The sequence below is a fragment of the Glycine soja genome, chromosome 15, assembly GCF_004193775.1.
Source record: "Glycine soja cultivar W05 chromosome 15, ASM419377v2, whole genome shotgun sequence".
In the NCBI taxonomy this organism is placed as follows: domain Eukaryota; kingdom Viridiplantae; phylum Streptophyta; class Magnoliopsida; order Fabales; family Fabaceae; genus Glycine; species Glycine soja.
In genome coordinates this window covers 5455823-5482701 of record NC_041016.1, presented here as the reverse complement: position 1 = coordinate 5482701, position 26879 = coordinate 5455823, and the positions used below count along the sequence as shown (strand labels likewise).

The following is a 26879-nucleotide window of genomic DNA, read 5'->3' as shown; positions in this document are numbered from 1 at the left end:
TCTGATATTTCTGTAATGTAGAATTATCAAAAATAGAATGAGATGAGAAGAAAGAAAAGCCGGTGTGAATAGCAAGGCCTTCTCCTTCACATCTTCATTTTCTTCATCGGCGTTAAAGCCCAAAGGGCCCAAAATATCTCACACAGTTGCTCGTGCGCAAGTTCGACTGTTTGGTGCTAAGTTATTTACTTACCCATCTTCCTCAGCTTCTGCATTCTTCATCATCTTCTTCGCTCGTGATTCTTATCTCACACTGAACTCTCTTGCTAATCGAATTTCTCACTCTGCAAAAACCTTCAACGATGGCCGCTGAAACGATTCCGTACCAGAATGGCGTCGTTGCCAACTCCAACGACTCCTCCGCCGCGGTCAAGAAATCGAGGGAGAGCGACCGCCGCCGCCGCCGCCGGAAGCAGAAGAAGAGCAACAAGGCATCTGAGGCTCCGGTTCCTAACTCCGCTGAAGAGAGTGACGATGCGAAAGAGAACGACGATTCAAAACAGGTTCTCATCCATCTAACTTTTAATTACTTTGATACTTTCGTAGGCTTTGCTGCGTTGGTTATTGTTCATACTCCATTGGAGGTTTGTTATCGATAGCGGCTTGATCGCCGGAAAAGATAGATTCGTAGGAAATTGATTCTGAATGTTTATATTTGCGTTTTGCTCCAAGAATATTGCTGTGAAATTAGGGTTTTCGTACTTGAATAGAGCTCGCCGCATTTCAGAGCTTTTGGTTGAGAGTGAGAGAATCTCTAAGGCTTTTCTAGGTGAAAGGGAATTGGAGGGAAAAGATAGGAAAATGATCTGTGTATTTGGATTAGTTATTCCTCCGTTGCAAATTTACTGTTTCGATTGAAGTTCTTAAACGTGACTAATTACTGTAATTATTGCATTGAGTGTCATTGTTGAGTGTTTTTGAAAGGTATATGGGTGATTAGATCATGTCTTGTAGCAGATTATTGTTTCCATTTAATCATAGATTGAAATTTTCCAGATGATATTTGAAATATATTGTCATTAGTGCCCATATTTTGTCGTTAATTTTCTTCAATTGCAGCTTGTTGAACAAATTGAAATTGAGTATGTACCAGAGAAGGCAGAGTTAGTTGAAGGCATGGATGAAGAATTTAGAAAAATTTTCGAGAAGTTTACTTTCACTGATGCCACTGCTTTGGAGGTAATCTTATGTCTCAATTGTCTTCTTCTCATTACATCTTCTTTGTATATTTTTTGACTGAAAGTTTGTTATTATACAACTAGGATACTGACAAGAAGGATGGTTCAGAAGAAAATGCAGCTACTAATAAGAAGGCTGATTCTGATTCTGAAGAGGAAGAAAACGATAATGAGCAAAAAGAGAAAGGCATCTCAAACAAGAAGAAAAAGGTGTAGTAATTTGTAACTTGTTTTTTTTTTTCTTCTGTTTATTCATTTTTTACTGTTGTCTTCCTTTTGATAATTATTCTAAAATAACTTTATTTTTTTGTTCAGCTTCAACGGAGGATGAAAATTGCTCAACTGAAACAAATTTGCTCAAGGCCAGATGTTGTTGAGGTATGTTTTTGTGTAGCATGCTTAGATTTCAATTGTTTGGCATCCCCTTCCCACTATTAGTTTGGTCTCAAGGCCATTATGCAAATGTTATATAATGGTTTCTTTTTCATTTTTAAGGTGTGGGATGCTACTGCATCAGACCCAAAGTTGCTGGTGTTCTTAAAGTCTTATAGGAATACTGTACCTGTACCTAGGCATTGGTGCCAGAAGAGAAAATTTTTACAGGTAAATCTGCATTATAAATTAATTGTTATGGGTTTAAGATGCAATGCAAGCATGCCTGATAGTTGTAGCCTGCATGAGGGATGTAGTGATAGGGTGAGGAAGATAACGTTGATAAGGTTTCTCTTATCTGTATGTATGTGGTGCTTGCAGGGGAGCTGCTGAGGCAATCACCAATCCTGGACTTGTAGGTGTTTGGCAATGGGCAACCTTGAGTCATTTCTCTTTTATTATCTTTGTTAGATTGAATGGGAATATCGAGCTTGCATTATGTTATATAATGGGGATCTATAATGAATAATCATGACAATTTTGCATAATTTTTATGGGCACTTCTTTATGACAAAGATGCTAATAGTTCTGCTTTGAATTTTCAGATGCCTTTCCATTGTGCTTAATGCTCGGGCTGAATTCGTCTTATCTTCAATTTTTTATGATTGATATTACTTATCCCAATTACATAGTGTATGTCCACATAAAGTACTTATATCTCATCAATTTTTTTTTGGCAGGGTAAACGAGGTATAGAGAAACCAGCCTTTCAGCTTCCTGATTTCATTGCTGCCACTGGAATTGAGAAAATCAGACAGGTAATATAATCTTTTGCATATGTTTTTCAAGAAATTATCTGTTTGCATATGTTATGATTTTAATTTGGAGTGACTTCCTACAAAAATAAATTAAATATTCTGTGATTTACTTCCAAACTTTATATGCTATTTGTGACCTTGAAACTGCATTTCTATGCACTATTATAAGCTGTTCCTTTTTTTTCTCCTGATGTTAGATTATGAGCTTCTGATTCTGGAAGAAGCTCTTTTTAAGTTTTAGAAATTTGTTATTTATATTTGATGGATGGATGGTTGCTGGTTTTAATAAGAAGTTTGCATTTCTATAAAATGTTGGTGGTCTATCATAAAATCAACATATTGATGACTAATGTGTGGTATTGATCTATAATATCGAGGATGCTGATGAGATAGCCTTGTGAGTGTGACTGGTACTACATATAGTTTTCCTTTCACATCCTCTGTTTAATTTTCTGTTCCCAACAACTTAATATATTTATATATATTAGAAGTTTTTCGTTGCTCTTTACACATGTGTCTTTTAATTAATTTACCTAAATAATTTCTGTAGTTGCTGTTTTTAATTGTCATATGTTATCTCATGCAGGCTTATATTGAGAAAGAGGATAGTAAGAAGCTGAAACAAAAGCAAAGGGAGCGCATGCAACCAAAAATGGGGAAAATGGATATAGATTATCAGGTTTCATTTGTGTTTTGCACCATTTGCATTGCTTGCTTGGTTTTTTGTTTACTCAAGTGTCAGAACTATTTTCATCCTTTCTAATAGTTCTTTTTCTTGGTTGCTAGGTTCTTCATGATGCATTCTTTAAATACCAAACAAAGCCTAAATTGACCTCTCTTGGAGACCTGTATCATGAAGGAAAAGAGTTTGAGGTATTACCCACACTACAGTAACGTAGGAAGCTTTGAACTACTACAACTTCTGTTTTTGCTGTGCTTATTTTTCTGTTGCAACATTTTTCATTTTAATTTTCTTGTATTAGAATCTCGTTGTTGTTATTATAGTAGGGTGTGGTTCTTTAACGTGGAGCAATAGGTAGTTGATGAAATAATTGAGTTGACCGGAATATAGTGTGTAATTATATTTAGGATAGGAATTTCCATGTACTATCTCCACTCGTGAAAAAAATGGAAATTTTATGATTGATGGAAGAAGCTAAATAAAGTTATTAAGTGGCATGTATTGTTTTTCTCCTTTCATTTGCAATATTTTGTTTGTCAGGATGCTATTATCTTTTTGGGTTTGAATTTGAACTTCTATAGGTATTCAATATGATATTCAAGTCTGAGTTTAAATTTCTTTATTTGTCCTTATAGTAGAGGCATTCATTGATCTGTTTTGAGTGTCAGGGTTCCTCGCCTCCTCACCAGCTTTAATTTGGTTGTTAGATTTTATTTAAGCATATCTTTTGACTGAAAAGGATCTTATTTTTATATGATGTCATTGGTTGGTGCACAGGTGAAGTTGAGGGAGATGAAACCTGGCATGCTATCACAGGAATTGAAAGAAGCTCTTGGTATGCCTGAAGGTGCTCCTCCTCCTTGGCTTATTAATATGCAGGTAATATTATAGCCTCTTCTGTTGCATTTTTCATATTATTCTGTTCCTGGCCTTTTTACCCCATTAAATATGTTTTTTCAGAGATATGGTCCTCCACCATCATATCCTCATCTGAAGATCCCTGGACTGAATGCTCCAATCCCCCCTGGAGCTAGCTTTGGTTATCATCCTGGTGGATGGGGGAAGCCTCCTGTTGATGAAGTAGAAATTTTTTACATATTCACTGTTTATTTTATCATTTATTATTTTAAAAATTGATAGGTCTCTGGCTCTTTTATCTCACTGACATGTTTACTTGTCTTCACGCGAACAGTATGGGCGTCCACTGTATGGAGATGTTTTTGGTGTTCAACAACAAGATCAGCCCAACTATGAGGTTTTGTTTAAGGCCAGAGTTGAATTGCCTTGCTTATAAAATTCCTTCTTGTTTCCTTGAATGTGAAATTTTGTTTTTTTGTGTTCTTATCCTGTGTTTTGATAAGACAAACATTTTAGAGATGAAAATGAGAGAAGTGGAAAAAATTAACAGCATATAAGGTCATCTTGCGTATCCAAAACTCAATATATTGCATATAAGGTCACTATCCCAAAAGTTATGCTGTTTGAGAGCTTGTCAATGGTTTTCATCTAATATGCCTCATCACGTAAGAGTCTTTTGGGTTTGAAGCTTGAATAATGCATGAACCCACCCTACCCTTTGCTGAAATTTGACTTTTATTTATAAGAATTAAGACAAGTAGGATCAAACTCCGGATCAAATGGTCAGAGGCTCAGATAGGCATATTCTATGTCATGAACCAAGAATTCACAAGGCATGAGCTGTTGGGTGAAAACACATTAATGGTTCCTTCCTTGTGATTGGAAAATACATTATTTCTCATTTTAATCATAAGAGACAGTCCTGTCATTGATTGAATGCAATCTTTCTTTGGGTGAGACATAAAAATAATATATTTTACATAGGACTGTGGTAATATATCAACAAAATGATGGTTATTAAATTCATTGTGGTAGTCCATCTTGACATTTTACTTAATGTTCTCATGATGCAGGAAGAGCCAGTTGATAAGACCAAACATTGGGGAGACTTGGAGGAGGAAGAGGAAGAGGAAGAGGAGGAGGAGGAGGAGGAGGAGGAGGAAGAAATGGAGGAAGAGGAACTTGAAGCTGGTATTCAGTCTGTTGATAGTCTGTCAAGGTATTGCTATTTTCATTTTTATCTTGTGTACATGTTATGATGGTAGCATGGGCGTTTTAAAGTGGCTCAGCTGGATAAGAGTAATTAACATTTTTTTGTGATCAGCATTGCTATTCTTCATGATAAATAACTTGTGAAAATCCTTTACTAATGATATGGCATGATTGGATGTCTTTGGATTAGCTTATTGTGTTAACTAAAGCACATAATCAAAATCTTATTAAGAAAACTTAATTTCTTTTTTGCCCCAAACATTAATCACAACCGAACATGCTCTAGCTGTTAAACATTTAACAAAAAGAAAAAGGAAAACAATCAAAATGATGGTTCAGAATTTGTAAAATGGTTTCGTAGAATTTCATTTGAACATTTAGCATTTCCGTTTTTGTGCTTGTTTATTACAATTACCACTCTTGATATAAAGAGTAGTTCTTTACCACTCAAAATGAACTAATCTCATGAATAGAATAGTTAACAGATTTTTTAGTATAAATTTCTTGTTATACTGTTTTGTGCTTATAATTCTCCCTTTAATATATTTGGGTGTACGTGTGTGGATTGGTTGGAGAAGCAAATTTTTTTTTGGGGGTGGAGTGGAGTGGGGCTGGTACGGTTGGTTATATGTAATCTACTGTCACTATCATCTCATCTCTTAACTCTTTCCTATGCATTTTCACCTCAGCACTCCCACTGGAGTGGAAACACCTGATGTTATCGACCTCCGGAAGCAACAGAGGAAGGAGCCTGAGAGGCCTCTTTATCAAGTGAGTCTTTTTTTATTGCTTTTTTTCATCCTTGACTTCTGATTTGACTTGTTATGTAATTATCGTTTGTTGTCTTCTATGTTGTAGGTACTTGAAGAGAAGGAAGAAAAAATTGCCCCTGGAACTTTGCTTGGAACCACACACACGTATGCAATACTTGTACCTCTTTTTTATAGTATTTGAATAACATTTATTTTTCCCTCCACACTCGTTTGTTTGCTGAGTTGCCACGTTTTTTTTCCCTATTGCAGTTATGTGGTTGGCACTGGCACACAGGACAAATCAGGTGCTAAAAGGGTAAGAATTTTTTATGCGGTTGTTTATGATGATGATATTTGTTTTGTTCTGAAGAGTAGCATGTTTCATGCATTCTGGCTTTGGCACTTTCAGGTTGATTTGCTTAGAGGTCAGAAGACAGATAAAGTGGATGTCACTTTACAGCCTGAAGAGTTGGAAGCCATGGAAAATGTTTTGCCTGCCAAGTATGAATTTTTTTCTTTTCTAATTTTTTAGAGTTGGTTTGTTGTGTCAGGTTTATGAGGCAGTGGTTTCTTACCTCTACTGTATGAATACAGGTACGAAGAAGCAAGGGAAGAAGAGAAGTTACGTAGCCAGCGAGAAGATTTCAGTGACATGGTTGCAGAGGTGTGTTACATTCATCATTCAAAATCATAGTATACTCTATTTTCTAACTTGCCAATGAGACTTATAATTAATGTTATTATCTGGTGCAGAACGAGAAGAAGAGGAAAAGAAAGATGCAAGAAAAAGAGGGCAAGTCAAAGAAGAGAGACTTCAAGTTTTAGGCTGCGCCTAGTTCGTTTCTTTTGCTGGAAGATGGGCGGCTGCTACCCTTTTTCTACTGGGGAAGTTCTCACATTCATGGGGCATGAGTTGAGAATTTGTTGCTAGCATTTAACGCAACTGTATTATTGCCCGAAAGTTGAGAATTTGTTGTTAGCAGGGGTCTATAGACATTATAATACAATGAAGACTCCATGCAGAGCACGCGGTGGTCAATCTTTAGTTGAAAATTCAATACGATGAATCCTACTGAGGCTTCACAGATAATGGCCGACGTGAATGTATGTTAGAGCAATCAATCATTCTTACTGCTGTTATTTATATATGTAGTTTTCCTTTCTTTTTCTTTAAATGACATTTTATGGTAATATTTTCTGTTTTCATTTGGAAGATAAAAACTTTTGGATCAAGACTGGTATTTTTTTGTTGTTGCTGGTAACGTGCAAAAATTTGATTAAATTGTTTGCTTTACTTTTTTATTTATTTAATTGGCACTTTTTTCCTTGCAAAACTTTGTAAATACTTTCACAACAACAATGCCTATTTGGGGAGAGGTGGAATATAATAACATAAACGACATAGGGTTTAATAGTTTTACTGATATAATTTGAGTGATTGAATGTTAAAAAAAAGTTATATTAAAATGTGTAGTATGATAAGTGAGATTTTTTTTTTAATATTGATATGAAATAGTCATTATTAGAAATATTAATTAATTATAAAATATATTTTTTTTCAATATGATTTATTTTACATTCAAAATGTGAGATTGATTTTAAATGTTTATAGAATGTAAACTTAATTTGCATGTTTAGATTTTTATGAAAGGGTTGGGAGTGACTTATTTTGGAGCTAAAAATTAGTGGGGAACAATTCACAATTAAATCACACAATTTAGATTAATTAGTCAGTCTATGCGTTGACATTGCAACAATAAAATTCACACAATAAGTGTGTATTTAAATTAACTTATTTTAAAAAAAATTAAAATTAAGTTTAAAAATGATAAAAAATACTTATTTAAAAAATAATCAGTTTTTTTTTTCATTTCACTTATAGATTTACAAAAAAAAATCTCCAAACATATTCTCAACCTAACATACATTAGGTATATTCAATGTTATTTTTTTCTATTAAAATTAAAACCAACACAAATTGTAGTTTTAGTAAGGAAATACAACAAAATCAGATGCACTCATATAGAGTGATAGATCTATTTTTTAAACTTTTCAAATTTTTGTCTTCGTTGTAATTTTAATTATTAGAATTTGATATTTTAAGATTTTGTTAATTGGTTCAGCTTCATTTCTTTTCAGAATTCATAAATTTTATTCTGATATATTCATACAACAAACCATGCCACAAAATGACCTTCAAATTAGTAGCATGCCACAAAATTTTATTCTGATATATTTGTGGAACATGAACAAGTAATCAAAATCAACCATATTGAAAAACAAGTATATATGTACAGGGAGGATGACTATTGACGAAGAACATGGCCGAATATTTTGTCTTTGATATTGCCGAATCCCTGCTAGGGAAACTTGCTTCTTATGTATATGAACAAGCTTCACGAGCCTGTGATCTTTATGAGGATGTGCAAGGGATCATAGACACTTTGTCAATTGTGAAAGGTGTGCTGTTGGATGCTGAGGAGAAGCACGGGTTGCTTGAATGGCTCAGGCAGATTCAAAACATATGCTTCGATGTTGAAGATGTGTTGGATGGATATGAGTGCCAAAGTTTGCGAAAGCACGTTGTCAAAGCTTCATGCAGCACCAAGATGAAGGTAGGCCACTTCTTTTCAAAGTTTAATTCTCTTGTTTTCCGTCTTAGGATGGCTCGTTAAATCAAACATGTTAGGCGTAGATTGGAATACGTTTGGTCTTTAGAGGATTGATATTGATCACAGACTTGTGCAAAGGAGAGAAATTACTTATTCCCATGTTAATGCTTCAGGTGTGATAGGAATGGATGGCGACAAGGATGAAATTATCAAGCTTTTGATGCAACCTCACCCTCATCATGGTGATGGTGATGGAGATAAAAGTGTGTGCGCGTTATTCCCATAGTGGGTATTGGAGGCTTGGGGAAGACCAAACTTGCAAAGTTGGTGTTCACTGATAAGAGGATGGATGAACTTTTCCAATTGAAGATGTGGGTGTATCTCTGATGACGTTGACATTAGCCAGATAATTATTAAAATCATCAACTCTGCTTCTTCTTCAGCTCTAACTATTGCTTTTACCCACCAAGAAAACGTTAACAACTTAGATATTGAGTAGCTACAAAGTCGTCTTAGACATATGCTTTCTCGTCAAAAGTTTTGGATGATATATGGAATGATGACCGAGCAAAATGGATAGAGTTGAAAGATTTAATAAAAGTTGGAGCAGTGGGAAGCAAAATCTTAGAGTAAACCCGAAGTAACTCTATTGCTTCAATGATGGGTAATGCTCCCTCGTATGTTTTAGAAGGCCTTTCTTTTGGAGAAGTGTTTATCTCTGTTTGTCAAATGGGAATTTAAGGGAGGTGAAGGTAAAAAATATCCAAGTCTGGTGGAGATTGGAAAAGAAATTGTGAAAAAATGTCAAGGGGTTCCACTAGCAGTGCGAACATTAGGAAGTTCCTTGTTCTTAAATTTTGATTTAGAAAGGGGGGAATTCTGAAGGGATATGGAACATGAAACAAAAAAAAAAAAAAAGATTACATTTTACCTGCTCTTAAGTTGATCTATGATCAAATGCCATGCTATCTAAGGCACCGTTTTGCTTACTTTTCCCTTTTTCCTTTTTCTAAAGATTTTGATTTGTCGGGGCTCACATTTCTAGTTTGATAGGTGAAGGGATCTACTCTACTTCTACTCCTGTCATTCTATAACTAAGATAAAATAACATTTCTGTTTTTTCATTGATTCCATTTCATCATGATTACAGAGTATATAGAGAAATACTCCTAATTTCTTCTAACAGAAATTATATTAAACTCCTTCTAGAACCTATCTAGATGAGATATTATTTATATTTATCTATTATTATTATTATTACTAAAAGACAACTTAAGAAATATCAACACTAATAATGGGCCTAACATGGCCTAAGGATAGGAGATAGATCGTAATATAGTCTTTGGGTGGCACTTGAATTACTTGGATTACTTGAATCCCCAGTTGGAAGTGGAAAGCTAGAGAATATTGCAAGACAATATATAGATGAAAGATCATTACTTGAGGATTTTGAGGACTATGGCCACCTTTACCATTTCAAAGTACATGATTTGGTACATGATCTTGCATTGTATGTTGCGAAAGAGGAGCTACTAGTGGTAAATTCCCAGACTCGCAACATACCTGAGCAAGTAAGGCATTTTTCCGTGGTTGAAAATGATTCACTAAGTCATGCTTTGTTCCCCAAGTCCACAAGTGTGAGAACTATATTAGTTCGCATCGAAGGAATGGGTGTTAACAATGAAACTCTTTTGGATATATGGATATAAAGATACAAATACTTAAGTACGGGTTTTAGATATAAGTGATTCCTCTTTTGAGACTACCTAATTCAATTGCTAAATTGGAGCATTTGCGAGCTCTCACACTTGAAAATAACTGCAAAATTTGTTGTTTTTGTCACTCAGAGGATGCATGGAGCTTGAAACATTGCCTAAGGGATTAAGGATGTTAATCAGCCTTCAACACTTGCATATAACCACAAAGCAATCTGTTCTGTCAGAAGATGAATTTGCAAGCTTGAGCATCTTCATACTTTGACTGTTGAACATTCAATTTGAAGTTTTTTTTCAGACGGGAACAACTCACTTCTCTTGAAGTTTTGACTGTTCAATCATGTGGGACCTTAGAGTCCTTACCTCTTCATATTCTCCCTAAACTTGAGGTTCTGTTTGTAATAGGGTGTGAGATGCTAAATATGTCATTGAACTTTGAAAGCTCAATCCACAGATTGAGGATGAAATTTTTGCATCTTGAGCATTGTCCAAGGCCACAGACATTGCCTCAATGGATTCAAGGAACTGCTGACACTTTACAGACATTGTTAATTTAAATTTTCCTAGTTTTAAGATGTTTCCTGAGTGGCCGACAGCAATGACTCATTTTAAGATGTTCCATATTTTAAATTTTTACACTTGACAACAATGACTCATTTTAAAGTTTCTAAGCACGCTATGGAATGTTGAGCAAACTTAGATAGATACCTCAATTAAAAAATTTATATCGTGTATGGAATTTTTGTTTGTGGCTAAACTTTTCAATTTATTAAAAAAATATTTGATATGGGGCAAGAGAAATTAAATTCATCATTTCTAAAGCCATTCTTAGTAGGTTTTTGGCTCTTTCTCCTTAGAGCAGCTTTAGTTCATCAGTTAACATAATGTTCTTTATGAAGTACACAAAATTTTATTCAAGGAGATATTAAATGTGAATACCATTTTAAACAAAAATTCAAATCTTATTTCGCCATATTATGATAGTTGCTTCCTGTAAACCTAACTCCCCTGGCTATTCACTAAAATTTTAATTGAATCGGCTGATCTAATTTTTTAAACTTGAAATAAAGCAGAAAATACAAAGCATAGTACAAGGGGTCTATTTTCCCAACTTTTGACAATTTAGTTTGGTTCGTACAAGGATACTTGATTTAAACAGATTCTCAAATGACATCGTTAGAGTAACTTTCACAGTTTTGTACGTAGTGTCTCTTAATCAAACAGACAATCAGTATATCTATCACTTTCGTGTTGTAATAAAAACCTCAAAGAAAAATGGCATATGTTTTTCCGCATACTACAGAGGATAATTTCGTGTCCACATTCCACTTATTTCAACAAACGTTTTTTACACCATAATATGCAATCTTCCAAATCAATTATTTTTTTTCTTCTCTATTCTTTTTATTATTATTATTTTTCTTTTAAGAGTTCTCTTTCATTTTAAAGAGAGAAAGAAAAAAAAACACCTTTTATAACTTTTGCAATAGCAAAGTTTCACTGGTACCCCACTCGGAAGCTAGGAATATATCGTTATAAACTTATAATAACCTTTCCTTTATAATTGACCCAAAAAAAATCCCTTATAGGTAAGTCATCGTCCCTAAAAAAAAAGCATCCACAACAACTATTAATACCTAAGAATTAAGCTACTTTTTTCTTCAAATAATAGATAGTGCTGGGAAATGTCAAATTGAGTCACTTAGCCGATAAGATAAAGAAACAACGTAATCATATTGTCGTGGTCGATGTTCCTGAGAGCTCAATGGCCCAAATGGTTCAATCAGATGACCCAATTGTCCTGTGTGATGTTACAATTCGTGTCTTCTTAATATAAATAGACAATTTTTTTTTTACAGATAAATGTTAGATTTATTAGAAACATAATGAGAAGATTTGAATCTACAGTCTCTTATCTTACTTTTTTTCTTTCATTCTTTCTTGATCACTTGAACAGTTTTATATCTTCATAAATAATGATAATTAAGTAATGAGCAATTGAGTATAAGTATGATGTGAAATCTCATATTGAGTAAAAGTAGAAAAGTTGAACATCATATATATAAATAAGAAGAAGACACATAAACTTAAACCTTAACATTTTGGGTTAAAGTGTGATATCAAGTTTTCTTATATGATTTCTCATGATTTATTGATGTCTCATGATTTATTGATGTAAATTTAACAATGTTTACTCATTTTGAATTTCTCTGTGATTTCCTTGTAAATTAATCATTAAAAAAAATCTTAAGTGTAATAATTTGAAAATTTTGCAATAAAAAATTATTAGTGTACTTCATTATAATTTAATATGTTTCTAACATGATTTTTAATGAAATTTGTTTATTATTGATTTTTTAAGACACCGGTTTAAAGAATCCATCTTTCAATATGGTGAATGCAATCAAGCACATTTAATTGTGATATCTTACCTTAGTCGTGGCTTAATTATATATGTGCATGAGGCTTTTGCTTTCTTATTCCCAATATTAATTAATCTTGTGACTGTCACCAGCACCAAGTGGGAGACATTATTACCGTGTGATTATTTGTTAGCATTTCATTCATTCATGCGTGAAATTTATTTCTTTCAATTGCCTTGACTTTCTTTTGATATCAAAATGCATAATTAGAAAATAAAACCAACTATATAAACACTGTTTAATCATGTTTTATCCGAAATTTCTCTCAGCATTTTTTTTTTTTTGTATTTTCTTCTGTCACTTTGATAATCACATTATTGAAATTCAAAATTTCAAGTAATTGGCTTGAAACTCCCATTATTGAGCATGTTCCTGTCATTATGTTTCTGTGAGACACTTCGGTTATTCATTGCCCACAAGTGTCGGCTGATATCGATCCATTGTATATGAAATCGTGTCAAGATATTCAAATATGACACCTTCCACTAGTCATTTAAAAACTCTGTAATGATTCAATTGTTTATACTTTATACACTATTTTACGACATATTTCTTAACATTTTTCAATAAATATATCTGTGTTCGTCCTCCTGTTTCTTCTCTCTGAACACATTTTAGCGAATATTTGAGTTATTTGTTTAGCTTTCTATAATATATGTAATTTATGGTGATAGTAGTTTCTTGGAAAACTACAGAGCATGAGCAGGCCCTCTAAATTGTAGTGGCTAATAGAGGATATTAACTTTTTGTTAGTTTCTACGAAATCAATCTCGGTCAACACATACTATTAAGTAATTGCTTGAATTGAGGTTTGTAAGAATTTAGATAAAGATTATAGGTTTAAATTTCATTAACAACTTGTTAATGTTAGAAAAACTAATATGAAATGATTTCCCAAGAATTCCCTTGTTTCAAAGGTTTCAAAGGTTCAACTTATTCACCTCAGATTTTTTTTTATCTGATATTTGACTACGAGTTGTTGTGATGACTTTGACCAACAAACCCTGTAGTGCTTGCCACCTGCTCGTCCAAATAAATAATTACTAGAATTTGTGTTATCCTTTCTAACAACCAAACAAGTGCATACTATATTTATATCACCTAGGCTAAAATGTTGCATCAAACTCTCCTCTTGCTAAAACAAAGTTAAACATAATACCAATTACCAATTCTATGTTTTTTTTATAAAGAACATATTTTACGAGAATCACAAGCTAAAATTATATTTATTTTTAAAAATTTGCGTGGAGCTAACATATCATAAATTGTCCAATCAACAAAATCTATAGACAGGAGACCAACGCGTGCATGTAACATATGGATATAGATATACCCAACTCGCGACATGTAATCACATGACATAGGTCCATAGAACACCACCACTACATACAACCACTCTTTCCCTTGTGTCCCACAAGAAACCATGTGTTGCCAACTGTTTTTAACCTTCCTAAGAATCATAGGCCCCACTATTACCACTCTTCCCTTTACTCTAATAATCAATTAAGAAAAAAACATAACCGTAGTGTACTTGCCTTCTTTTTTTGCCAACTTTGTGTTTGTATTGGTGGCCAAGTTTGCTACTTAAATTATTATAGCACAGCATCATGCACATCTACTACGTTCCTTTATACAGCCATAACACAAAGCACTATCAATGGCCTAAAACCGTCCACATGCCACTCACCCACCTTCACCTTAGGGGTTAAGCATCTCTTCACATTTCCCCTTTTAAAATACTTATGTGTAGAGAACCAAAATTTGTTACCATAGTCTGCATAAGTTTTATGGGATTTCATTTTCCTCCACTTAACTAGTAGCAATCAATCACACCCCCTCCCTCTCTCTTTCACCCCACACTACTTCAAGTAATTTTTATGGTCTTCTTGTTATAATTATTGATCCTTTACAGATAGATAAGGTCATAAATAGGTATTAGATATACAGATTAGAGAAAAGACATGTTCACTTCTTCTCAGCTTCCTAGGCCTTTCCTTCTATCAAACCACTCCCAGTCATCAATTTCCTTAGACCTTCACAAGGTTTGGGCTATAAGCAGCAATCTGATCCTCCTTTTATCCTTTAGATTGATTTCTCTTCTCACATCTCGATCAAACGGATAAAATTTTCCAAATTGCCACCTTTTTTCTCATCTTATTGCATAGAAAAAGAAACTATTGTTTTCTGGTTACAAGTGCTTTCAAGGGGTGTCTTTTAAGATATGGGTTTGAGTTCTAAGCAGGTTTCTAATAGAGGACTTGATTGGAACCAAACCTTGTTGCAGGCTCAAAACTTGGAACTCCCAAATCCTCCTCCTATGAGGAAACAACAACAAACTCAGCCATCAGAGCCTTTGAAGTGTCCAAGATGTGATTCTATTAACACCAAATTTTGTTACTACAACAACTACAACAAGTCTCAACCTCGACATTACTGCAGAGCTTGCAAGAGGCATTGGACTAAAGGTGGAACTCTACGCAATGTTCCTGTTGGTGGTGGAAGGAAGAATAAGCGAGTCAAGAAATCAACCACTCCAGCGATAGCCACCACTTCTATTAGTACCAGCACCTCAAATGCCAACATGGATGGTGAGTTGAATAACCCCATCACCATTCCTTCTCTAGCAGTGGATGATCACAAAACCACACCTTCCTCTCTCTATCAATATGTGTGCCTGCCCCAACAGAATCTGATGAGTACCAAAGACTCAGAAGAAGGCAAAGACTTTGGTATTGGTAATGGCATCTTCCTGAGTTCAACTGTGCCTTTTCCTCAAAGCCAAAGCCTTCTGTTCCCCTTCACAACATCAAACTCCTTTGACCCAAACCTATGTGCAATATCATCCTCTTTTCGATCCTCCAGTGTGTATAACTATGGTGAAGAGTTTAAAATAATGGAGGAGCCAACCCTCAACAGCATAATGCCCAACACTAGTGGAAGCACCAACACACAACCATGGGAGATAGCTGCAACAAGTTCTGGCATGGAAATGTCAAATTATTGGACTTGGGAGGACATTGATTCGTTTGTGTCAACTGATCCAAATGTTCCTTGGGATGATTCTGATATCAAACCCTGACAAAAGAAAAGAAGAAAAAAATGAAAATAGTAACCCATGTCCTTAGATTAGTTATTAATTAATTGTGGCGTTTTGTGTTTCACACGGATTAGTAAGTGTTCTTGTTTTCAGATGGATTATATTTCGATATTATGCCACACTTTGATGGTTTGAGGAGATATCTGCAAATCACAAAACCATGAGAGGAAGTAGCAGATGGATCATACTATCCATTGATGTTTCTTCACTTGTAAGTCTACAAAGAGAAGTATTTGGAGCTGTCTTATTTTAGTTTCAGCTTCAGATTCAAGCAAGGGGGGTCCAATTAACTGTAACCCAATGAGTTTGCCTGTTCATCTCTCTATCATTTCCTGTAATAAAATGTTACATTAGTTTTGTATGCAAGTAGTTTAGCATTATTCACAAGTATAGGGAATTTTGTTTATTTGTTTTGTATTTCTTTAATTAATGGTTTCTGAGTGCCTTGTGTTGGGGATGACTATTGACATGGGGTCTGCTCCAGCAGAGCTGAACTGACAGAATGTGATGGAAGATTCTTGTGGATATGTATATGTGCATGTGTTGGAAATTGGAATGATATAACATGGATTTGATTGGCCAAGATTCATCACCACCACTTGTTGAGAATCATTCTTTGCTTCTGGGCCATAAGGAATTCTGGTTCCAGAGTAGTTTATTGATGTACGATATTCTGTTACTATTATATTCCTCAAGGATCGTTTATCTTTGGGCTTACACTTCACATGGTGTTTTCATATTTGTTCCTGTTTAATACAACAGTGTATGGTATCTTTGGCCCACCGTATTTTCAGTGTTTGTTTATGCTTGTCGTTTCTTCTATGATTGCATGGCCATGGACCAACAGTAGAACCCTTTATTGTATGAATTTTTGCAAATAATAGAAGATATCCTCAGGGTTTTGAAATGTAACTGTATCAAATGCAGATCGCCTACCAATCTTTGGGATTTAAAGGTTAACAAGCTGCTACTTCACAGAAATGCATGTCTTTATCATGTGTAACCTATATTATAGTGCACATGATCAAGGGCCACTTCATATCATACAGGAGTTGTTATATTGTTTTCTTTTTCTTATTTTACTTTTTTGTTTGGTAAAATATGGTAAACTTGTATCTTATGATCCATGCATGGGTTTGAATACAGAAATAATCTCTTTGTATATGCAAAGATAAGTCTGCATATTATGACCTTCTCTGTACCTTTACATAGTGAGGAGTCTTCCGGTACCGGAGTATATTAGTTGATAAAATATGATGACTAAAAGTAAAATGTTACACACAAAGGAATTATGTGTAGTGTCAATGAATTATATGTTAATCAGCATTAGAAAATGTTGATGTGACCTTAAAAAATATTAAGAGATGAATCAAATTGCGCAGAATGGGAGGACTTCTGTTTCTAACTTTTGGATGTATGTATTGTCCTATTTGTATGTCCTATGACATTCCATAAAACCTTTATTAAATTTTTTCAGAACTATCTCAAGTGAATGTACGAGAGAAGTGATAACAATGCTATATAGTACGGAAGTGATAAGCACAAAAGTATGCAGATTCAAATCTAGCAGTAGATAACACAACCATTCAAGAGAGGATATGGAATGAAGTTATCTTCCGATATAAGTGAAACACGTCCGAATGTCAATTTTCATAGAATTATTTATTATTTATATAACAACAATAAGTTAAGATTCAATTGAAAGGCATTGGAGTTGAGTCTCAGATTGAAATGGAAGTATGAGATTCTAGAGTAGGATTTATAATTGAGGTCTTGGGCTCTTTAATTATATAGTTTGCATTTAGATGAAACGTTTGTAAAATTATTTTTTATTAGAATTGATTTTAAAGTAAAATTATTTTTGTTTTTTTTTTATTCTAAAAGTAAATTGATAAGAAAATTTAGTGTAAAATTTTTATTTAACAAAAAAACTACTTAAATTTTCTTGAATTCAAAATCAATTTTAGACCTACAATTAATTATTAAACATTTGCTTTTTTTTTATATACAATCCTTAGCATTGACCTAAAATCTCTTTAAATGATACTATTTCAATGCAATTCTAAATGATCCAACATAAATCTAAACACGTACTATGGTGTGTTTCTCTCTAGTCTCTTGGTTCTTACCAATTAATATGATATTCTTTCATCATTTCTCTAAGCTGCAAGCGAGAGACACGCTAGTGCACGGTAACGATAATATTGTACTGTTTGGGAATAATAAAAAATCTAGTACACAATCTACTTGTCTAGGTGTTGAGATTGTAGAGTGTGCTGAGATGTTAAGATCCAATAGTAAAGTATGGTAATTGAGTCTCACATTGAAGTGAGAAATTTATAGGGCCTCAAGTTGAGTTTGATTACAATAGTTAGCTTTTTTATTGTGTAGTTATCCCAAATTCTTATCAGAGTTTTAATAGAATTGTCTCAACTACTAGAATCACATCACAAGTAATTACAACTGCTGCAAATTTGACTACATTCGGGCTAGCCCAAGAGTTTCTTAATTGTTTCTTCCACTTCGTCCTTATCCCGTTAACTGGGTTCTTGATTGTAACAGCTCTAGTTTTATTACCTGTTTCAATCAACATCAATGTGTTAGGGATGCTGCTTTGTATTTTTATTTTTTATGGCCTAATCAAAGTGACAAGAACTAGGAATGCTCCTTCTCAATAAGAGGGAAGTGGCATACACTCTTCTTAATCGTAGTGACGAAAGGAAACATGACTGCCTAAATTTTACTAGTTGTGTAGGAGCTTAGGGTAGATTAGGTAGGATGGGAAGAAAAGGAAAGACAAAAAATAGAAAAGAAATATTTGAATTAAAATAAAATAATAGAAATAGGAGATCCGCATTAATTTTTAAAAATTTATCTTCCTTTATATTACATTTCTTCTCTACCAAATTCACCTTTAGTGTTAATGGATCAATATTTGATAGGGGCACCTTCAAACAGATTCCTTGGGGGCAAACACTGGCCACTGAATTTTCATTATGTCAACAAAAGTCAATTTGTGTGAGAGAAGAGTGATTTTCGGTTATAAAAAAGAGAGTGATTTTATGTAGTATTAATCAAGTGGCAATTATTAATGCTCATTCTTATTATGTTATTTGCGTCTCCTAATAAGTGTTGACTTTTTGAAGAAAACAAATATATTTATTTCTTTTTTTTTTCTTCAAAATTCTAGATACATTAATTACTATTATTTTAATTATACCATTACTTTTCTCTTAATTTTTAACTATTCTACGCATTTATCCTAATAGTGAGGGTTTTAGATATCTCTTAAGAAATTTTAGGTTCAAATTATATTGCTGTCAATGTAAAAACAATATGCGAAAATGACAAAGTAGAGATATTTTTAAAATAAAAAGTATGTTAATATTTTACAGCTATTTTGAATTAACCTAATAGATAGATCGTGATTTTTAATTAACCTAAGCCCATACTACAAAGAGTGACCCAAAGAAAAAGGCTCTAGAACTTGGTTGAGACGGCCCTAACGAGTTCATTAATAATAAAATGGCTGAAAATATCTAAATTTTTATACTACTACCACTAGTAAAATTGCATGCAGTGAAACCCGAAGGAGAAGAAGTCCCACATCGGAGGAACTTTCTAGTTGGCCTAGGAGGGATTTGTGGTGCTGCTGAACAAGAAAGCTTTTGCTTTTGCCTCTCCTGCTCTAGCCACGACCACCATGTTCCCTCTGGTGTTGGATTCAGCTGTGAGCGCGGTGGTTGTTCTTCTGATCGACTTTGAGGGAAACGCACATCCAAAGTTTGATGTCATCATCAACGCCCAAGATTATAACCTGATTCGCCCCGATCACACTGATTTCTTGCAAGACGATGATGATGATGACACTGTTGTCGTCACGCTCGTTCCCAGAGACATCAAGACGCAGCTTCTTGCAGACTGAAATTTATTTATGTTGTTATGTATATAAATTTTTGGGTGTAATACTTCAATCATTATACTGCTTTGCAAATTATGGAGATAATTTATGATTATAAATATATTAAGAAAAATTATTAAGTTTGTGAGGGAGTCGTCCCCCAAGATCCACCAAGTTGATTCGTCCTGCTCCTGTGCTCCCAATCTTATTTTGTTGTGGACAAACTTGTGTTGAATTATTGGTTCTGTATTTTATTGTATTAGTTCTGGGTTAGATTTAGGGCAGATTTTGGTTCATGTTCAATATTGTTTCTTGTTCGAGTTCAGAATTGGTTATTTGGTTATGCTACTAGTGCAGTGCAGCATTCGCTCTGTTTCAATATCATCTTAGTTCAGTAATGCAGATTCAGTATATGCATGTTGGCTACTTAATGTAGGTTTAGTATATGTATGCTCATTTTGATTCAATTTTACTGCTTAAGGTTCATTTTATGTCATTAATGCTAGTTCAGTATCGCTTGTTCACAAGTTCTTAGATCACATAAATTCCTCTTGTCCATATGATCTATGAGCTTTTTTTTTTTTTTTAATCTATCCAACTACCAATTCAATCCAAAGACTGAATTTATATTTTAGCCTGTGAAGTAGTGATTGCATTTGAATAGTCCCTACTTGCTATATGCAAATAAGCAATGAACTTTGAAACACTGAACCTGCTGTAAGGATCACCAACAAATTCCAATAATTCCGTTGAGTTGTAATATATGCGAACTACAGCACATAGGTTATTAACCATCTAAGTTATACTATACCACTAGTTCTGCCTTGTGTTGATCCACAAATAAAATTTAGATGTTTTCTTCGTGTTTTATACTCGTTTCCAATACATCTAAAAATTACCAACAGAATTTTCTTTTCACATATTTTGTATTTGTATGCAAATATTTTAATGGAAGTATTATAGTCAAGGATCTATTTGCCACAATTTATGTTGAACGATCACAAAGCCATACTGTGCACATTCGATCGAACAAATATACGCACATCATGTGTGCTTGATTCTCTCCTGGCCCTGCTTCGTTTTGTGAGGAAAGATTTAATAACAAATAAAATCAAATACCCACTTAATAATTTAAGTCAAAAACTAAAACTTGTTATACATATTAGAAATTACCATAGTCATGTTCAATATTGAAGTATGAATATGTACACAACAATGGAACCAAACGAGAAAAGCAGATATCCAAACGGGCTAAAAGCAAAGAGTCTCACACTCATCATATTAGGTTACACTTTTAACCACTTAGAAAGAAAAATGCTGGACTAAGAATCAGCTAAGCTTGTTAGCCCCAAGTTGCCCAATTAGCTTCACTTCCAACACGTGGCATCACCTGGATCTTTGACTGAGAGTCAACATTGAAGTTGGCCCCGCACATAACCCCCTCGCTGTCAATCCGAGGCATTGCTTTCATCTTCTGTGTTGGATGCTCAAAGTTCATGAGACCGTGTTCACTATGAAACATACACCCTGCAATTTCAACCCGGTCATGCGTTAAATTCTAGAATCTAGACACAAATCACTCTTTGAAATGTAGTTACTCTTCCAATATCAATGTCTTATAATTGTATTACTTTGACATGTAATCCGAACGGTGGTTTAGAATCAATGCTACAATATTTGATTGCACATTATGAAATCCTTTATTAATTGTAATTTTTCCAAACTCTAAAGTTACAAAATCTGATTTTGCAAAGGTAGAGAGAAACCAAGTTTACATACCAGCTGGAAATGGTGCAAATGATTTAGCACAACTTGCTTTTATAAGCTCCAGATTTTCAGAAATTATAACAGAACCATCACCTGCAATACCCCAGTAGAGCCCAATATGGCCATTAGAACCCTGCTCAAACACAAACAACATGAGGGTAATCAGTCCCAGAGAAATTTATAACATCATTTATGCATTTTCAAATCACACATTCCTTTTCTATTCCTTGCATACATGTTCCAATATGTAGAGATCAGAAAAGAGACTTACAGATGCAACAAAAACTGTTCCATCCTTGTTGTCATAGATCACAAATGCAAAACTGCCTTCAAGTTCTTTGAGGACTTGATCAGCAGGGTATGGACCCCTGTCGCGAAGTGTACGATATGCTTCAATGATAAACATGGCCTCATTTGTTCCCTTTGATAGTCCATACTGCTTGTTGAGCATGCTAAGGTTGTGCAGGCCACCCAGGAAAACACAGTATATGTTATCCAATCCAGAAAATAACCTGTGACACATTTTCTTTTGTGTTAGCAATACAACTCAATAATTCATAAATCCATTAACCAATCTGCCATGAAATTTGAAAAGGGAATGTACTGATTATAACAATAGATTCATTGAATGCCATTCATATCTCATGCAATTAAATTAAGCATACCTATGATTAATGGAGGGCTTGTATGAAGTGGAATAGGCTAGCAAAGCATCATTCCCAAAGCACATTGAGAAAGCATTGGAGGAATTGCAGGACATGAAATCCTTCAGGATTTCATGACTTAGCTTAGGCTTAATGCATGAATTCAAAGAAGCTGGACTGTTCAGCTCCTTGGGTGCATTAACCAACTTCTGCTTGAAAATTCCCAACATCTTTGCCTCTCTCTGAGTTAGCTTCCAATGTCACCTCTCTTGTTTTCTCTTATCCAAAAAGTGTACACACTTTCTCAAAGAAAAGCACCAATATCAGTTAACTGCAAAACGAACAACATGAAAAACTTATTAATTTATGAAAAACGATAAATGATCGATCATCCATTCATATGAACAAATGTAAAAAAAAAAAAAAAAACTCTAAAATTAAAGTGGGGAGATATCATACCAATAATCAGCAATCCAAATAGCTGCAGATGAAGAATGGGATTTAGTGATAGCCTTTGAAAACGGACAATGATATGATAGGAAGAATGAGTCGTTCATGTTTAATATATATAGTTGCAATACGAAGAGAGAAACCGTGTGTCAACGTGGGAATTCTATCCGAACAAGAAAAGTAGATAAAGATGAAAAAATAACTACTAACGTGCTATTAATCATTATAATAATAATATGCACGTCAGAACTGATTAAAAATGTTAAAACTTTCATATGGGCGTGGATAAAGTACACACTGGTAAGTGGTAAAGAGCCACGAGAAATGTATATTATTAATCAGATTATAAATCTAGTAATCTTCTGATTGGGCCACATGGTCTCCAACAATGTTTTTTTTAATTAATTAGATAAATGCTAATCAATATCTATTGATTAAAGAACTAAAAAAATATTTTTTTAAATATATAAAATTAGACTTCTAAAATATTAATTAAAGAACTAAAAAGAATTAAAAGTTTGGACCACATGTATTAAAAAATTAAAAGGAGAAAGAGAGTGGGCCACATGTATTAATATTGGCTGAAAATTATATTTTAGAATTAGAGCACACTGCAGTCATGAAATTATTTCCCGAAAAAGAAAATTCTGCTTTTATATAAAGCACTAAAATACTACAACAAATGTTCTTTGTTGACATAATTACTAATTAGGATAGGATAGTATCAGAATCCAGTCTCGATGACGTGGCAGTGATTGGTTGGAAAGGCATAACGGGTGACACGGTTGTTGGAAATTGAATACGAGGAAAAAAAAAAACATAGCCCAAAGTTTTATGTCTTATCCATATTGATATGACAATGATCTGACTCAGCTGCTTCCAACTTCTAACTTCTAAGCACGTGTTCTCCCATCCGTACATCGTGCCGGATTTTAATAATTTTTTCTTTTCTCTACTTTTTTTTAGTCAGAAAAAAAAGGACAAGAGAAACTGAGAGAATTAATGTTTGAAAAAATGCCATCTAGATGCATATTTATACACTACAAATCTATACAATATAAGGTTAATTTGGAAATGACGGTTAAAAAAAATTAATGTTACAAATGAATGATTTTTAAAAAATCATAAATGAATGACTTTTTTTACATCAATAAACGAATGACTTAATGTTACAAATAGATACTGTACAACATTTTTTAAATTTTTGGTAGGATACTGTATACCATTTTTTGTTTTTGTTAAAAGGAAGCACTTTGTGCAGGGACATTTTGAAAAATTGTTACAAAAATAGACACGGTTAATTGTTTTCTTTTTTCAATTTTTTTTTTTGTATCTTTGTAGCATCTCTCAACTTAATCATGGAAATAACAAGTAATTGGTCTAATTAGGCCCACACTCTTAACAGAATGAAGGTTGATGGATCTCTCTCTTGGGCCTAGCTGTTGTTGGGCCGCTAGCAAGTCATATCAGAAAATATTATCCGGGGTATTCAGGAGGAGATAGTCGTTGCAAGAGACACAGGGTATGATTTCTCCTTTGTTGAAGATTGCTGAAAAATTAAAATTTGATTTTGGCCTTCTCACCTATCAGCTGCTTTTGTTAATCTATCTTCTGCTTTTCTTTAATTATTTATAACGTTAAAAACTTCGTACCCCATTGTCCAGAGGCTCTTCGCTATGCGAAGGAGGTATAAGGAAGGGATGTTGTACGCAGCCTTATCCTTGCATATGTAACAGGCTGTTTCCGGATTTGAACTGATGACCAACAAGTCACCAAGGCATAACTTTACGGCTGCACCAGGGCTCGCCCTCTTTAATTATCTATAACGTTATAAGAAAAAAATAAAATAAACATAATTTATAAGGACTAAAATTAAAAAATAATTTTACAAAGAGGAAAAATTAAAAAAAAAATTACAAGGACTAAAAAAATATTTAAACTTTTATTTTATGTAAACAATAGTTTGGAAGCTGATATATTATAAATAATAAAGTAGATTAAATTATAGAAAAAATGATTAAGGAATAAATTAACATTCAAAATTAAACGTTTACATATTAATTATAATTCACTAATGTAAATAAATATGTAAAGTGTTTTGATCGAACTAATTACGACAAATAACTGAAAATAGTCACTGGGAAAAGTAAGCACAGCAAGTTGAAATTGAACCTTACTACCAAAGACTGGAACAGAGAAATTCTTGATTAGGTATTGGAGTGGGCATGGGCTGAGACACTGGGTAGTAGTGGGTTATATCTGGTTTAGGTGAATTTAGATTTGAACTGATTAATGTTAATCGGTTTGAATTGATTTACGGTTTTCAAATTTTTTCGTCAATTGAACTAAATCAACCCAATCATATTTAAGTCATCGTTCTTCTTATAAAGTAAGAAAAATAAAAAATGGAAAAATAGAAAAAAGGAAAAAAAATATTAATTTTTTAAAATAAATATAACTTTGAGTTAGTTCAGGTTTCCGATGTCCAGATTCAATACCTGAATTGATATCACCAAGTTTTCAATTTTAAAATCCAAACCAAATAGATGGTTCAAATTAATCAACCTAGAATTTTCTCTTTAGTACTCAGCAGATGATCGGCTATCGAGTTGATCCATATACCATGTACACCCCTAATTACTATCTAAAATACGGAGATTCATTTGGTTTTTTTGGTCTTATTCATATATTACTTAATAATTAATATTTAATTTATTTTACATATATATAATCACCATAATGATTAGAATAAGATTATATAATTTAATTGACTACATTTTTCAAACTTATACTATTTTATAAATAAAAATAATGAAGTGGATTCTCTTCCTTATTTGCATATATAGATAAAATTATAATTTAATCGTAAATATACTTTTAAGATATTTAATATAATTTTACTTGTTTCAAATAAATAAATAAATAAGTTTGACTTTTCTAAAATGAGAAAATTGACTATTAATATTTAAATACATTTATAATTTGCTATGCGATAAATTTCCCACCGACCTTTCCAATTCCATGCTAGCTAAGCTTCTGTGGGATACCAAACCAGTTTTGGTTTGCTGGACTAGCAACTTCATTTTTTTTATTAATCTTATCTTTGGAATATGTAAACAATTTTAGAAATTATTTTATATTTTTATCCAATTTATTTCATTTATATTTATTATAAATAAAATTTATATTAAAAATGCATATAGGATTAAAAATCAATTCGAAAGAAACCAAGTATATGAGATTATTAAATATTTTTTTCCTACAAGTATCCGACACATATAGTAGTACTTTTGAATTTGATTTTCTAGATCCTCGGAAACGCGCGCACGACTTTCCCTAGTTTTGAATTTTACTTGCTACTCTCCAATGCTGTGGGCCTTATTACGAGAAAAATATAAAATGAATTATACGTCTCCTCAGGCTATAAATGAATATAAAATTTTTTGAGGCTAAAGAAGAGTTTATCTATTGAAGATGTTAATGATTCTATTGAGAGAGATAAAAATTAGAACAATAGGCATTATATGGATCAAGCAAAACATTTTATAGCTACTTTTGTAAATTCAAATTTCAATTTGAGATTTAAAAGCAAAAAATATGTAACGATTTTTCATTTTGGAAATTTTAATTATTATGTTTTGAGTACATTATTAATATTTTATTTGAATTTAAGTAGAACGCAAAAAAAATGTAAAAATATTAAAACGAGTTACATGCAAGCAATGCATTCGAAATACTTTTCTCACCGGTGTAGTTCACATTAAAACATACTCTCAAATCTCGTAAAATAATTGTAATTATAATATTAATATTGAGACTAGTTACATTCAGCGCATGCAAAAGACTTTTTTCAGGCGTGTAGTTCACATTAATATGCTTACTCTCAAGTCTCGTAAAAGAGGTCATATTTCGTGGATTAGTTATGGATTAGGACTTTGCGTGTAAACCTTTCTATTTTAGATATCTATATTGACTTTTCGTGCTGGATATATATCTCAATGAAGCGTTTGACCAAAAACATAAAGCTTCTATTGTTAAGTAATTAATTATAAGTTTATTTATTAATTATTTAGAGTCTTAAATTTGTATGATAAAAAAAGAGTCTTAAATTTGTTTTTGAATGACCGAAAGTTGTGATTAATTTTCTTTTTCTTTTTCTTTTTATTCCATCTTTTAACATAAAAAATTATGCTAAGTACGTAGTACTATTAAATTAATTATTTTCACCAGCTAAAATATCCACAGGTAAGACAAAAAGAAGGTGGATGAGTTGAAATATTTTTTAAACGTGTAGCTAACTCATTTATGATATGTTAAAAGTTAAATTAAACATATCAATAACTGCAACCAAGCCTTTTTTTTTCCCTTACTAGCTAGGTGAGAATTTTGGAGGAATCG

The 26879-nt window shown here is 33.1% G+C and overlaps 4 protein-coding genes across 5 annotated transcripts; 3 read left to right on the top strand and 1 right to left on the bottom strand.

Annotated features, from left to right (window-relative positions):
• The first annotated feature begins 180 nt into the window (after positions 1–180).
• LOC114387853 (splicing factor 3B subunit 2-like) lies at positions 181–7154 on the top strand. Its single transcript, XM_028348076.1, has 18 exons — positions 181–503; positions 1060–1179; positions 1263–1388; positions 1494–1556; positions 1674–1781; positions 2291–2368; positions 2955–3047; positions 3155–3241; positions 3828–3929; positions 4011–4130; positions 4243–4305; positions 4982–5127; positions 5810–5891; positions 5979–6037; positions 6143–6188; positions 6282–6373; positions 6467–6536; positions 6626–7154. The coding sequence occupies exons 1-18, from the start codon at positions 303–305 to the stop codon at positions 6695–6697; spliced, it is 1728 nt and encodes a 575-aa protein (XP_028203877.1). The 5' UTR covers positions 181–302; the 3' UTR covers positions 6698–7154.
• Positions 7155–8067: 913 nt separating this feature from the next.
• On the top strand, positions 8068–10875 carry LOC114387573 (disease resistance protein PIK6-NP-like). Of its 2 annotated transcripts, none has more exons than XM_028347771.1 (2): positions 8068–8487; positions 10332–10875. In XM_028347771.1, the coding sequence occupies exons 1-2, from the start codon at positions 8194–8196 to the stop codon at positions 10347–10349; spliced, it is 312 nt and encodes a 103-aa protein (XP_028203572.1). In that variant the 5' UTR covers positions 8068–8193; the 3' UTR covers positions 10350–10875. The 2 variants fall into 2 exon arrangements, with proteins under 2 accessions (XP_028203572.1, XP_028203573.1); XM_028347772.1 differs by lacking the exon at positions 10332–10875 and adding an exon at positions 8658–9608 and having other exon boundaries at positions 8072–8487.
• A 3411-nt stretch (positions 10876–14286) lies between these two features.
• Positions 14287–16626, top strand: LOC114386893 (dof zinc finger protein DOF3.4-like). The gene has a single exon (XM_028346955.1). The coding sequence runs from the start codon at positions 14844–14846 to the stop codon at positions 15699–15701; it is 858 nt and encodes a 285-aa protein (XP_028202756.1). The 5' UTR covers positions 14287–14843; the 3' UTR covers positions 15702–16626.
• A 4100-nt stretch (positions 16627–20726) lies between these two features.
• LOC114388557 (stem-specific protein TSJT1-like) lies at positions 20727–22634 on the bottom strand. Its single transcript, XM_028349100.1, has 5 exons — positions 22491–22634; positions 22053–22362; positions 21659–21899; positions 21400–21520; positions 20727–21147 (listed from the first exon to the last, which is right to left on the bottom strand). The coding sequence occupies exons 2-5, from the start codon at positions 22259–22261 to the stop codon at positions 20963–20965; spliced, it is 756 nt and encodes a 251-aa protein (XP_028204901.1). The 5' UTR covers positions 22262–22362; positions 22491–22634; the 3' UTR covers positions 20727–20962.
• Positions 22635–26879: the final 4245 nt, after the last annotated feature.